Here is a 15,142-nt window from a genome sequence, read left to right as displayed (position 1 = left end):
ATTATGAAAAAATCTTCCCATTTTCTATAGAAATTAATGTTTACATAAAAGGACATCAGTGCTTGACACAGAAGCCAGCCAAGTGCACAGCAAAATAAAGGTAGGGTTGTATATTTAGGAAAGCTTATAGACTGACCCTGTCCCAGAGGCTATACTAAGGAAAAAATAAAAAATAAATTTTAAATTACATTAGAGAAGAAACACGCAGACTCAAATATATCAATTCCCAGATGCTTAACTAGAGCCCAGACTCCCTACATTGCACCAGGAAAAGCAAATGTTCCCCTATATGAGTACATAGAGCTGGTCACAGGGAATGCAGAAGGAATCACTTAAGACAGAAGAATTGTCCAAATTCCCAAGACCAGGAACCCTGAAGAGATACTAAGATGGAAACTGTTCGGAGTTCTGAATACTTTTTGGTTTTCTTATCCTTCTTTCTTCACAACTAGATCACTTTATTCAGCAATTTCTGTTGCTGGTTTATCACCACCTCAGCTCTCTACCAACTGTACCCTAGCTCACCTGGTTTAGTTTCTCATCCTTTTTCTGTTTTTTGCTTGTAAAATATAAACAAGCTTGGCTTAGAGTCATAACAGTTTTTACTTTCTTTTTTTTCAAAATTTTATTTGCTCCAATTAATCTTATTTTAGCACAACTATCATCTGTGCTCTGCGTACCCTGGAAGACTCCCAGTACTCCTAACATCAAGGGACACATAATTTGAAGCAAAGTGGTATATTCTCTCCTAGCCAACCTCCTTTCTGCTAAAACTGAACTAAGACAATACGAATTAAAAAACCCAACCCCACCTTAACTCTATCACTGGGGTGACAGCTAAGTATAAAGTAGAATAGCAAATAGATGGGATGCAGATGAAGGCAGCGTAACAAGAGGGTGTTTGGCAGCAACTGTTTGGTGGAAAGAGATTTTATACAGAATGGACTGGATAAGACAAATGCAGAATAAGAACAAGCAAAGGAAGAAAATATTTCTTTTTACAACTTCTGTACCAGTTTGCTATTACACAGTTAAGTGATAGAGCTTAATGTTTTGCATGTTACGCATTGGAGTCACCCACAACGCATTTCACTAGAAACCAGATTTCATAACAGCAAATAGTTAAAATGCAGACAGAGAAAGGAGAGGAGGGGGTGGCAAACAGAACAAAACGAAACGAAGGACAAGGTTAGCTTATTTACCTACAAAGATAATGTGAATACTGAAAATAAAACCAACCATCCTAAATGGTACTTGACTAGAGTACAGAGACTTTCCAGAGTTTTTCCATCTGTTTTCTTATGATGAATTCACAAGCCTTATCTCATCCCAATTAGGTACTTCATACAGCTCTGATGCCTCTGCCAACACAATTTACGCAGAACTCTGAATTAGTCTCACACACAAAAAATAACATGTAATTTGTCTGGTAATTATATGTTTCTGTAACTCCTAAAAGCAACTCATTACAGGAATGTCGTGCACTTAGAACAGATTACCTTAATTCTATTTTCTGTTTATTCAATTATAACTGTCGTTCCTAATTGTATTGTAAATTGTGTTGAGCTGGAAGGTGGCTATAAAATCCCTGCTCTTTCCTCTTTCATAGGGGTTCTACATATGTAGTATGTTTTCACTAGACACAAAATCAATGTAGTGAAAACAAAGCAATCCTACTGTTAATTCTAGTCACATGGGGCGGTAAGCTGGTCAGCACAAATAGACAAAACTTTATCAACAAAATTACAGGCAGAAAAATCATAGAATCATAGAATTGCCTAGGTTGGAAGGGACCTTTCAGATCATCTTGAAGCAGAAGTGAGGACACAAAAAAAAAAAAAAAAAAAAAGGACACCCAACTGTCAAGAAAAGGAAACAAGAGGAAAAGAGAAACAGCTTTCCACTCAGCAATCCCAAGAATGAAAGGTGTTCATAAAAAGATCTTGCTCTGAGATGCACAAAAGGCAGGCTGTAAACAGCTACACACACTCAGCAGAGGCCATTGAGCAACACCAGCATTGGTGCTCTCAGTCATGCTGCATCAAATAACTCATGACAAGGAAACAGTACAGCCCATCTTCATTAGAAGCCCAAAAGGAAATTACTTTCCCAAGTCTACAATGGAGATAGAAAGCCTAGAACACTGACTGGAGTCAGCTGGTAAAGAAGGACCTCCCCAAGAGAGCTTACTCAAAACCTGGATTAAGAGATACATAATGTTAAAGTTGAAAGGTGTATAGTCTCAACCTGAAAAAATCTACTTTATCCAGGCTACTCAAAGATGGGTGTATGTGATCCTACTGGGAAATTACACTACCGTCAGCCAATTCGACACACCAAACTACTATTACTTATAGGCTCCATCCTGAGGAGTAGGTAAATCAAAGTACTTAAAGAAAAATATTAAATATTAAAAGCATGAAGATGACAACCTTTTATTCTCTCACCCTTCCTTTCCACCTTCAGCAAGGGAAGCTAGAAGAAAGCGGGGAGAAAAACCTGCATGTATACCAGAAAAATGAACCTAGCTTTCTCAGACCTGATCATGACTAAATAAGAAATGAAAGATGACTTCCAAAAGAAAAGGTAGTAATTTTGGAGCTGCATGCAGAATATTACAGTGTTTTAATCAAATCTCATCCACAGCCCTCCAATGTGCTTTTTAGTGTATTAAAGCCAAAAGGGACTGCACTTTTGCTTTCAGTTCTCCAAACACAGGTTAATCTTGCTAGGCATTCTCTGTTCTATAAATGGAGATGTTTCACTGCCCATGCTCAACTGGTTCAGGACCAGTTTGTGACCTCAGGTATGTTGCTAGATTTCCTAGGTCAGTTCCAGTTCAGTCTCTGTGGCTGTTGAGGAGATCAGGGGAAAAGGAACAGATTACACAGACTGTCTCTATACATGCATTTATGATTGATTTCTTTAATCTATGTGTAATGCTTAAGGAGTCGGTATTGAAACAAAACCTTATCCACAAATTTTGGCTAGAAACTGTTACTTTTTCAAGAGGTTTAAATCAATCCCAAATGTTGATCAGCCCACCCTCAGACCACCCCAGAAGGCAGCAGTGTACCCCTCGCCCAAGTCGCAAAGGCACAGACCGCTCTCCAGAGAAATTTTGCTCTTCCTTAAATAACTTGTACACCTGGGACCTCCTTCCTCCAAACACTCAGGCTTTTTGATCACTTAAGCTTCATGTCTATGCAAAGTACAGGAAAAAAGTGCTGTTGGGAAAGGTGAGACAGAGTTAACTGCATACCACAGACTTACAGCTGCTGGACACCAAGTATCCTCCATCTGCAATTTGGAATATCATGTTCGCATACCAGGAAACAAGCTAGTTTTTCCTGTTGGCTGTTCAGCTTCTATACTACGTTTTTTCCACCCATTTTAATATAATTTCTCAAAGAAATATTCCCCTTCTAACCAATCTTATCTCCAGTTCTGGTTTCACACAGAGCCTGTGAGTCACAATTTTTCCCTGACCCAATATATCAAGCCTCAGCATAGAGGAAGCTACATCATCACCAGGGGCCTTCTAGCACAGCTTCTTTGAGTGCAAATACTCAAAAAGAGACACTTGCCAGCTGCTATACATTTAAATAAGGGCACAAAACCTTTTCCTAGAAACAAAGGGGAGACCCAAGCATAATCCTTGTGCAGCACTGCCTCCCGGGGGCCATAAGACCACCCCCCATCTTGAGAAGCCAGAGGGTGCCTTAGTTGGAGGTTGGACGTGCAGCGTAACTGGAGCTCCGCAGTAAGAAAATTAAACCACGTCCATTTTTAGGAACTGTGCATCTAGCTTATGCACCTCAATTGCAAGCACAGGGTTTTTTCTCCTAAGGACATTAAGTCTAAATCTAATATAAATAGCCAATGATGCTGCTACAGTTTTATTTATTTATTTATTTCAGTGAAGCGCAGAAGAAAATATCTCAAGGATTTAAACAATATGGTGACAGATGGTGTGGAGACAATCCAGGCTGGGCTCCCTCAGTAAAATCCACACAACTTCGTAGCTTCAGGGAAGAGGGTAGGCAGAGGAGGAAAAGGGAGTGGGGGAGGGAAGAGGGGGGAAAAAAGACTAAATGCAAAGCTGGCCCAAATGACCCCAGATTTCTAACAAATGAAAACAGGTGTGGACAGCAAAGTTTCTCTCTTCATCTATACAAAGCTCTTTGTACCATCACTGATGCAGATCTACCTCAGATATCTTCCACGCAAGTCCAAAAAAAAAAAAAAATTCTTCTAATTAAATTGTTAGTTCGAATAAGTGACAAATAAAACACACTATTAAACTATTCAAAAATCTAAGCATGTTCTCAAAAATAATTAATAGATGAAACATGAAAAGTGTGATTGACATGGCATCAAGGCTCTTCTGTTCACTACATAATTTTATTAGGATTAATATTTTCAGGTATGTTCTCAGGATATATTCTGATTGTCAGTAATGTCTTATGTGCTTTATAATAGTCTACTATTATTTTGTAGCTTAAAGGGGACAATCTTGTATTTTATATTTGAGAATGTCCTTGGGAAAAAACCTCCAAAGATGCCACCAGGAATGTCTGCAAGCAGAAAATTATGCCGAAAGTCTGGTGTCCTACTTTTACAGCTTGGGAGTCTGCTGTGTTACAATTACCTATAGGCAAGCAATAGTTTGGAGAGATCGCATGGATGATCTACAACAGTGACTTACTAGCAGTTTTAAAATGTTGTTGCTCAAAACAGAGACACTTATGGATTTTTATTTTCAAGAACTGTAAGAACAGACAGTTTGAAGAGAAAGAGAACTGTAAATTTGAGATGAAAATATATTGCTCTTACTGCAAACGATTAGATCCAAGGGAAACCAAACGCCCCTCTCTCCTAAGAGGAGTGGTTTATAGGACCCTAACCTGCACCTTTTACTGGTGGGCTCACCTTTAACTGTGCCAACTCAACCAAGCTAAAAAAACAGGAACTTACCCACACCTCAGCTGTATCAAAAACAAAGTAAACTCTGAAAGATTTTCATTTCCTACACTCTGCTTATTAGTTACAGAAATTCCCAATCTCTTTGAAGCTATCTTCCTTCTACTTAGGAAAATTAAACCAAATATCCCTCCCTTCAACTCCACAAGAGTGATAGTTAAAGTCTACTCTCACAGTATTCCAGAAAATCGTTCATGCTTTCCTTTGCTAAACTGCGAGGGAAACCTTTGTGTGGACAAGAGAATGAGGAATAATATAATCATCCCAGAAATAGCTAGGAAAATCCTTTAGAAAAGAGAGTGGGAGAGCAAGCGTGAAAGGCTCACGTCATTAATATAATGCTCCTCCGAGTTCCGAGACAGCTCAAAGCAGCGAACACTGCAGCTCTCGTTGTTAAAGCTTTACTTTCTCATAGCAATAACAGTACAAGAATAGAAACATAAGCCAGCATCCTGTATCATAACCACCTCACGCTCCCAGAGCACTGGCCCCGGTTGACAATACTGTATCCTCAGTACGACAGATTTCAAGCATGTTTTTAGTAGTTTCATAACAGTGATTATGGTATGTGTGCGTAAAAGGTACTACCACAGATTACAAGCCAAGTTCTAAAAAATCTTTGCAGATGTGCAAGACAACTTTATATTTAAAAAATAGATACAATTGACTTTTATGGATATGGTTAATTAAACACAGATTTCCAAGATGAAGTCGATGCTATATTATTGTTGCAGTTCAAAATAAAAATGAGAATATCTGAAAGTTATGCTTCGCATAGCGGCATTAGTACAGCTAGAAGGAAAGAAAGTCAAATTCAAATGCTTCTTTAAAAGAGGCAGAAGCTGGAAGTATTGTGTGCAATGGAATAGTGCAAGCTACTATATCTAGACCTGAAACGCCAGTTACATGAATACAGGTATTTTTGCACTAAAGCATTTACTAAACTGCAGTTTAATCCTCCAGTCTTTGGCAGCACCAACCAAAGCAAAAGGTAATATCAATCTCAGAAATATAGTGCCATACACACGCTATTATCAGTTACCAGTAAAGGCAGGAATGAAAAGGTACAAAATTTAAGTTTAAGGTTTTCTGTAAAAATACAGGGCTGCTTTTATGAGCCAACTAGATGAAGTGTACAGGAATGTACATAATGCATATGGAAGCCATGCAAATTGATGAGCACGTTCCATGAAGAACGACCTCCAAAAAAGATTCAACAACAAACTCAACACACACCCCCGCTTAATTTATCGCAACAATTTTTAAAGCATCGAGTTGAAGCACACGGATGCATACTGCAATGCAAATGTCAAGTGTGGCTTTTCAACTTATAGAATCATAGAATCATAGAATTTCCCAGGCCGGAAGGGACCTCCCCGCAGTCAGCAGGGACACCCCCAACTAGACCAGGTTGCCCAGGGCCTCGTCGAGCCTCACCTTGAATATCTCCAGGGATGGGGCCTCAACCACCTCCCTGGGCAACCTGTTCCAGTGCTCCACCACCCTCACAGTAAAGAACCCCCTTCTAATCTCCAATCTAAATCTGTTCCCCTCCAGCTTGAACTTCTTTGTTTTTTAACATGATCACTGCACTATGGGGATCATATGGCAAAAAAGTTGTAACATCTAGAGGAACCTTAAGAGCAGCGTACAAAGTGGTATACATACAAGGGCCTGTAAATTCTCAGTATCAGAGCCAGGAGTCTGGGTGTGCTCTGGCCATAGTTACCAGCTGGGCTAAGAGTTCTGGTTTGCAAAAGTACAGTACAGGTTTTGTATCTCAAGAATGAGGAAAACCAGAACAATTCCAGCTATGTCCATAACGAGCTGAAAATGACAGGTAATGCAAACATCTGCAAGTATTTCAGTAAAATACCTGAAAAATATCCACCAGAAGAATGAACAAGATTTAAAAGTAGTTTCCCTCGCTACTTATTCACAGTTAGATGTCTTAATAAATATCCCAGCAGCGCCAGAGGAGGCGGGGGGCCCAGCGGAGGAGTTGAACATGAGTCAGCAGTGCACCCTTCCGGTGAGGAAGCCGAACCAGGCTGCACCAGCACCACCAGCCGCTCCAGGGCAGGGATTATTCCCCTCTTTGCTACTCCTAAGGCCACGGCTGCACTCCTCTGTCCAGTTTTAGGTTCCCCAACACAAGACTTCAATATTCGTGCACCTCCAAAGGACTGGAGCACAGGAAGTGCAAGAAAGGGCTGATAGAACTCTTTTCCCCAGAAAAGGGACAGGAAAGGAGAGGTATAACTGCAGCCCACAGTTACACATGGAGAGAGCTGGACTCAGAGACTCGCATCAAAAGAACAAGAGCCTATGGTCATGATATAGAGGGAAATTCTAATGAGATATAACAAAAATATTTGCATGGTGAGAAAGGTTAGGTACTGGAACCGATTGCCTAGAGACACTGTGGTATATACATCCATGGAGACATTCAAAACTTGTCTGGACATTCCGATCTGACTTTGATATCAGCTCGTCACTGAGTTAGGATTGAGTTAGACAACCTCCAGTGATCCCTTCTAACTTCCATCGCTCTATGATCCTCTGTTTGCTATTTTGGAGGAGGATGTGGGTAAAAAATGAAAGCTGAAGGTGATGGTAGATGCAAACGGGGGTTTATACCAAACCAGATTAAAAGTGCTTATTGTCAATATTATCAGTAGAAAAAATAATGAAGAATGATAATTTAACCATATATAGTACTTATTTTTTGGAAAAGCAAAGATTTATTCTGTGTAACATTTCCAGAACTGTTTCAAGAAGCTTTGTAATAGCCCTTCTGGAAAATTAGCCTCACCTTTAATTCTGATTGGCCATGCATTATAACTGTCAGTACTTCCACAACAATAAAATGCTTCAAGTTACGCCTTTCAGAAAGATTTATAATGAGAAGTTAGAAAGAATTAATTTTGCAATACGCAAAAGCAGCAAGGTTCAAAGATACTGAGTACTCCCGGATGTATTTATAATATACAGGGGCTTTTTCCCCACTTGTGAAGGAAACAAATCTTTTTATTATTGTCACAGAACTAACCATGATGTTCTGTTGTATCCCAAATACTATCATTATAGTGGTGGTGTGGTAAAACACACATAACTACGTTTAAAACCAAATGCTCAAGTCAGGAAATAGTTCCTAAGTAATGTTTGGTTTGAGATCCCTCAAATGTCAACAGATAGAAGATAAATAAACACCCAGTCTGTTTTCAGCATCCTCCAAGGGATGCTGATGCACAGTAGGTTGGCATAGATGCCCCAGACACAGTTCTCATCTTGTTTCAGTGACTATCCCACATCTGAATATGTTTTTAGCCTGTGGCAGAACTGGGGACCAAAGCCAAGGAGCAGTTCACTGGCAGGAGAATTCCTGCCAACAGCAGGTGATAAAATCAGCTGGAGAAAGAGCATGTGACACTGTCCAAAGGGTATCTCTACAGCGCGGTTGGGATCAAATAGGTACCGTGCATCCTTATGTGTCGCCTTGGTTTGTTGGTAGAGTTTTGACAGCAGATGTCAGGTGAAGGCAGATCAGCCAGGTTCAGAACACATTCCAGTTTTGTTGGCTTCACATGCCTGTCAATTTTCATAGTCTATATCAAGCAACATATCTCCTCAGCTGGTGCAGGCAAACTTTAACCAAACTGAAGCAGAGTACAGCCAGCTGGGCCGCTGGTGGAGGCAGTCTAAACTACGCACCGTTCACAGCAGATGTTCACACAGGGACTCAGTACTTCAAAAGCTGTATGTTCTGCATTAATCACTGCATACTCCAAATGTGGGCGTATCTCATATTTAGAAGCCTTGAAACTTTTTTCTTTGTTAAAGACACGGCTCTTCATGCGAGATCATATTGACCTAGCATTTATTAGCCATAGAGAATATAGTAAGCTTGTCTACTCTGAGTCATTCCAGTGAAGTCTTTAGCAGTATAGAGCATTATAGATGACTGCTCATTTCTGTGCATTCACCTTAGTTCACGTTTAGGACTGTTAAGGATGTTAAGCATCATATAACAACCCCCTGGCACAGAATTCACTGAACTACTGTGCAGCCTTTGCACCAGCTGTGCTTGGTAGACTACAAAGAAGCAGGTACTACAGACATATTTTTCAGTAAAAGTAATCTAAAACACAGTACCAACATAATGCCACAGAGGAGGAAAGTATCTGTCTGAGCCACACAATAAGGACATAAATGAAATGGCCTTATTAGAGTGCCAGAGAGCTACATCCACAAGCAGGATTAGGACCAAGCATCTTTTTTGCATATGCAGCATCTCAATGTATGAGACAAAACAGAAGATTTTAAACGTTGATCAACTTCACAATTTAGCCAACACCCATGTGTTTCAGCTAAAATCCTGACACTGACTTGGAAGACAGATTTTACATTTGCAGCCCTTCTCCCTCAGACTTCATCTCCTCTGCCTTTATGACAGAAATGTGCATTTCACCGTCAACTCCCAGGAATTCATTCCTAAATGGTTAATTGAGTCTCATTACTGTGATGTCCCAAACCCAGTTGCAAGACATTGCACATTGCAAAAGGCAAGTCAAAAATTAAGGCAATTCTAGTTACATGAACAAACAATTCCTTCAGCCAATTCAAGCTACTGAAGACAGGTCTGTTAGACTGTCTTAATGCACAGAAGAACAATTTTGATTTCCCAAGTGGAAATCTTAGAAGCCAAGTTTCAGCACAAAAATGTTTTATTAGCAAACTGTGATAACCCCTAAAATCAAAGACAGTGATATAATAATGACAATGTTAACATGCAATGAAAAATATATTAACTTACTGAAACAAGAAAAATGCAATCTATTTCATTTTCTAGAGACTCCTACATAAAAGTAAAAAATAGATCAGTAACATCCTGCATCTGCTACCGAGCGTGAAGTTGATTCCATAAGGATTTTTGCCAGTGTTTCATCATTCAGCACTGGCTGGGATCTTCAAATGTTCTTATACTGGCATAGAAAGTTGAGTGAAATGTGTGTCAAACAAAATTCCTAAATACAGATAAAGCCAGCTTTATAAAGATGGGTAAATCTGTACGTAATTTAAAAGCACGTGAAATAACTGCCTCTGACTTGGTCACTACAATTACATTTAAGATAGTAGCATTGACTGTAATGATCTTTCCATATAAATCAAGATGTCAGAGCCATTGTTATAGAATCTCTGCTATAATTCAGCACTTACTGTCCTCCCCTTGCATGACGTAATTTTTAAAGGAAGGCCATTCAAAACAGCAAGAGAGACAGATCTCTTATCCCAATGAAAAAAGTCTTTCCCAGAGGTGAAAAGTTTCATAAGTTCAAAGCCGATTCCTCAATTGTAATTAATCATTGCATCTTTCCTGCTTCTTTTTCCCCCTCAAATTATGAAATAGCATATCTGGACCACTTAATTTTTAGATGGATTCAGAGAGCTCTTTACTGTTCAAGTACTATTGAAAATCCACTTGTAGGGAATAACAATATTTAATGAATAAGAAATCCTAAATGGTGCAAATATCAGGAAATAAGTTGCAATTAACATTGAAAACCCTTGTGTGCTGGAAAACCAGTAAGTGACTTCCCACACTAAAACTCCCTCTTCAGCTGCCCTCTTCTACACCAGGGTGGGAGCTCCTCTTGGACTTCCGAGCCAAGCAGCAGTCCAGGCCAGAGAGCTTAGTCCTGTGCAGTGCTAAGCACCTGTTTCAGAAACAGCAGTGATCACTTTACAAGATCGATGCTGCAGTGCTAGCAAAAATTTTTTCTAGAGCTGTTACAATGTTAAGGAACATAAAGCGGGTACCAGTCACTTCTGTCATTCCACAGCCTCACAACAGATTACATAAAGAGATGTTTTCCAGCAAAGCAATTTCTCATTATCTCTGGAGTTCGGACAACCCCACTGTGGATTTTCATGAACTACAGTAGGAAATTAGAAATATCTGGTTAGCAAAAATCTAATTTAATAAATATAGTGAATACAAGAGTTGGTTCAAGTTTGCAAGCCAATTTATAGACTGTAGTGGATCACAACAATCCAGCTTGATACGATTGTCCTATTACTGCTATTGTCCTCAAATACATTCAGGTCTATTGCTTGCTCTTTCTTATAAGCACTGCAGAATATCTGCTTATAATTTTACATCTTACCCCTGAAATCATTTTATGGATCTACTATTTTGAGGTTGTTTTTACAGCCCTATGTCATATTTGCTAGCAAAATTACTAAACTGACCAGCACTCAGTGTGCTGGAGAGTAAGATTCCATTGTAAAAGCAGTCCTAATGAAAAGTTGAGTTCCAGGAGCGAACCCCAAAATACTTCAGGATATTTGATGAGTGATCAATGAGGACACTACTCTATTTTTTTCCATTTTAAAGTACAGAGAGGCAATTAGAAGCATCCTTTTACAACTGCTTGTAGGGATTATTCATGATAGAGACCAACAGTGAAGTACATTAGACTAGCAAAAGCTTTAAATAAATTTTCCTACCTTATCTGCCATTATCATGGAGGCTCCGCCATGAATTCCAAGAATTGGAATAGAAGTCTGAGATGAAATAAAATCCAAAATCTGAGCTACTGCCTCCTGATCAGTATCATCTCCAAAAACCACTCCATGGATCTTGGTGCCTGACATCAAGTCGCAAACATGTGTTATGATGCTCTTAGGGTCAGTCTGGTTCACCAGAAGGGTCACTACATTGACATCAACAGTCAGGTCTGCTGACATTTCCCTGGTCCAGAGAGCTCTGATATCTCTCTCTGTGATATCCTTGGTCCTTCCCAGAATCACTGCAATGTTCAGGATGGGATAACTTTTCTCCGCTCCATGAACAAGATCCAGAGGCGCCAGAAGAGCTTGGAGTACCAGGAGAGCACAGCCAATTTTCCTCATCTTTGCCAGCTTTATCCCCTGCAAAAGTGATCACATTGTATGAGAAAAACAGAGAGGAAAAAAATATATACTGTATATCTCCAATGAAGGTTTTAAACAGAAAGCTTCTGGACACAACGCAAACTTTAGCAGCTTTTCATAAGACATTCTTCACCTTAGTTTCAATTCAAGCCTCTTATATCCCCTCAAAAAGTTGGCTTGCCAATGACAGTATTACAACTGGTCTCCCACAAGCAAGGCAAAAAATGTAGCAGAAGTTCAGAGGAAAGGCTCATTAAAACTATTCCTGGATGCCCAACAAAATTAAAATGACTGACATAATTTAAAAAAGACATCCTTGCCGTCCTAAAACAGGTAAAGCACAGAAATCTATTTTCCTTTGTCCTGAACGTTCTGTTTAAAATTTAGTCAGTCTAACAGGAAAAGGTGCTTTAGCTCAAAATGAGAGAAGCAAGTCAGAGGTCTGCTGGAAACCCCAGTCCATATACTCCATACATTTCACAGCATCCCAGAACCATGATGTTTTATTTCTGAAGATCTCTCCTAGACAGCTGCTGCTCAAGCACCGTCTACTGCATTTCTGGAACAGGTTCAGAAGTACAATATTCTATCTTAATTCTTCTCCCTCCTCTTATATGGCATTCACTTGAGCATCTCAGAACTGCTGATCTCAGACACAAAGTTGTCACTGGTGTTGAAGGGGAGGGTGTTCCATAAATGAGCATCACTGCATTGGCTTACTTCATGTCCTCACTGAATCTCTGTAGGGGGCTGAATATAGTCAGAGTAGGACGGGAAGAGAGATGAGCCATAGAAGTGATCTGAACTATCTGAAGGAGGGAGAAGAGGGAGAGCAGGTCTGACTCTGCAAGATCTCCCTCTGTTTCTGTACCCCGAGGGATTTCCACCCCCATAACTGGCTCTCTGCTAGCTGCAAGAAGGGAGTCCCTGTGCCACATAAAGCCGAGCTTCTTGCAAAGTGCCACGCAGAAAACAGTAACAGGGCTGTCCAATCAGGGGTGGCATTTTTCACATCTCCCCTCTCATCCTGCCAGCCCTATCTCCAGCATCAATCAGAGTCATCTGCTGCTGTAACAGACACCGAGACAAGGGCTTGCTGTATCATCACCTCCTTTCGGGCCAGACGAGGAGATGAGCACTTGAGAGACCATTTAATTGCAAATCAGTGCCACGGTGCTTCCTAAGTCATTGCGCTGCGGGGCAGCTTCCCGCCGCCGCAGCACCAGAGGCAGCACGGAAAGCGGGAGAAATAAACCAACCTAAATGCCCGCAGACACGAAGCCGCTTCAGCTTCCTTCAGACCCCGAGAAATACTAATGATAACAACAACCACCACCCACAGAACCCCTCTTTGCCCGCCTCGGGCACAGCTCCGCTCCCCGTAACCAACCGCCCCGCACCGGGAAGCGCCCCCGGCTCCCGCGGCGGCGCGATGGCGCCCCCTGGCGGCGGCGAGACGCCGTCCCACGTACCCAGCGCCTCAGGAGACGGAGCGGCGGCGGGTGCTGGTGGTGCCGGTGCCGGTGGTGCCGGTGCTGGTGCAGGGCATGCCGCGGCCGCGGGCATGTCGCGCCCCTCGGTGCCCGGGCTCAGGGGCGGCCTCCGCGCTGCTGGCGGCACGCGTGATCCCCGCCGCAGCCTGCGAGCGACATGGCATCCCGGGAGGAGAGCTAGGCGGACAGGGAGACAGGCAAAGGCGGGCTGGAGACGGGACGGGACAACGTGGGGAGAGGAGGAGACGACGGAAAAGCCATTAATCAGGATGGAGATTTGACGGAGGGGGAAAAATACATATGTAAATAATTCAATCTCTTGTGGCATGTGAACTGAAATAAAGTGACGAGACTCCAAAGTTTCCCTCCCCCCCGCTCTTCCCCGCTTCACTTAGAAATAAATGTAAGCTCTCTCCCAAGAGCAGCGCCCGTGAGCCCCCAGCCGTCCGGGCAATGTGCCTCATCCTATCCAGGTCAGGAGAATCCCGGGCTCCCGACCGCTCCTCTGCTTCCAAGAGAAATGCACGGGTTTGAGCTCTAAGGGCAGAGGCATCCAACCTGGAAAGGGCAGCTAGAAGCAAACTAATTCACATGCTCAAGGCCAGGAGTTTTCTCGACAGGTTCAAAACAAGCATATTCTGAAAACAGCTGAATCGCTGTGGGATAAAGCTATTTTTGATCTTGTGACGGAACAAATTCATCCTCAGTTTATCATAAACAAACGCAGGGAGCCGCACATTAGCAGACCCTCCACCAAAAGCTCGGGTTGCTTTGATTTTTTCATTCACTATTTCTAGCAAATATACTTCTTCAAGCAACCTCAGTTAAATGTAGGACACCGGGGCGCCAGGCAAAGGCGCCCGGCGTTCCCCAAGCGCTCCCCGGTGCGGACGGGGAACTAAGAGCCCAGCCCGGAGCGGCCGGGGCCGGTACCGCGGGCATCCCTGCGCCGCGCCGGGGCTCCCAGCCCCTTCCCAACTCCCGGGCGCGTATTAGCGCCGGCCAGAAAGGCGATACTTACTGCATTCTCCCTCCACATAGTTCCAGTTTAAAGATCCTCAAAGTCATTTCAGTAGATTCCCTTGGAAACAACGAAGTGGAAAATAGGTCCCTCAATGCCTGGATTTCATCCTGCAACTTGTTCCCACCGCAGTAAATACAAGCCCGGCAGCTCTTTATCGCTTGAAATCCCGCATGATCAAGTTTTAGCAGAGCCATCGCAACTGAGATTTGCTCTTTACTTTTGGCAGGAGGCGGCATTTAAGCGTCTTCATCTTTTTTTTTTTTTCTTTCTTTCTTTTTTCCCCCCCCTTTTTTTTTTTTTGCTGTTTAAAGGGCAATTGCAATATTGGTGCAGCAGTTCCCCAGGACGGCAGCCTCGGAGCCCCCCGCGCTGCCCTCAGCTCCCTGGAAGCGGCGGGGACCGGCGGCGCCGGTTGCTGAAGGCGCGGCGGGATCCAGCCGGCGGCGGGCGCGGGGGCCGCCTGCGCGCCGCTGCGGGGACTGGCAGCGCCGGCCCGCTCCGCTCCGTTCCGCTCCGCTCCGCCGCCCCCGGCACCGCCGCCCTTGCAGGGGCTGAAACTCACGGGCGCCTTGTCAAACCGAGACCAATCGCCGCTACTTTGAAGGCTCCCTCCCGCCCCGTTCCGCTTCCACAAGCACCAGCGAATGAATCAGAGCCAGGCGATCGGGGGAGGGGGTGTCAGATCTGGGGGAGAAGCGAAAACGCC

At 42.7% G+C, this 15,142-nt stretch overlaps 1 protein-coding gene across 3 annotated transcripts in view; it reads right to left on the bottom strand.

The window, feature by feature from the left end:
* GRIN2A (glutamate receptor, ionotropic, N-methyl D-aspartate 2A) overlaps positions 1 to 14,939 on the bottom strand; it is a 186,375-nt gene extending 171,436 nt beyond the window's left edge. For all 3 annotated transcript variants that reach the window (XR_001411311.1, XM_014936570.1, XM_014936571.1), the window contains exons 1-3: positions 14,434 to 14,939; positions 13,392 to 13,620; positions 11,494 to 11,916 (exon numbers count right to left, since the gene is read on the bottom strand). Coding sequence is in view for 2 of the 3 variants with exons in the window: in XM_014936570.1 (XP_014792056.1) it covers positions 11,494 to 11,898 (405 nt within the window). In the remaining variant the exon portion in view is untranslated. The remainder of the gene's footprint in view (positions 1 to 11,493; positions 11,917 to 13,391; positions 13,621 to 14,433) is intronic.
* Between the last annotated feature and the right edge of the window lie 203 nt (positions 14,940 to 15,142).

This window comes from Calidris pugnax, unplaced genomic scaffold, assembly GCF_001431845.1.
Source record: "Calidris pugnax isolate Ruff unplaced genomic scaffold, ASM143184v1 scaffold17, whole genome shotgun sequence".
NCBI lineage: Eukaryota > Metazoa > Chordata > Aves > Charadriiformes > Scolopacidae > Calidris > Calidris pugnax.
This window is presented reverse-complemented; position numbering and strand designations above follow the sequence as displayed.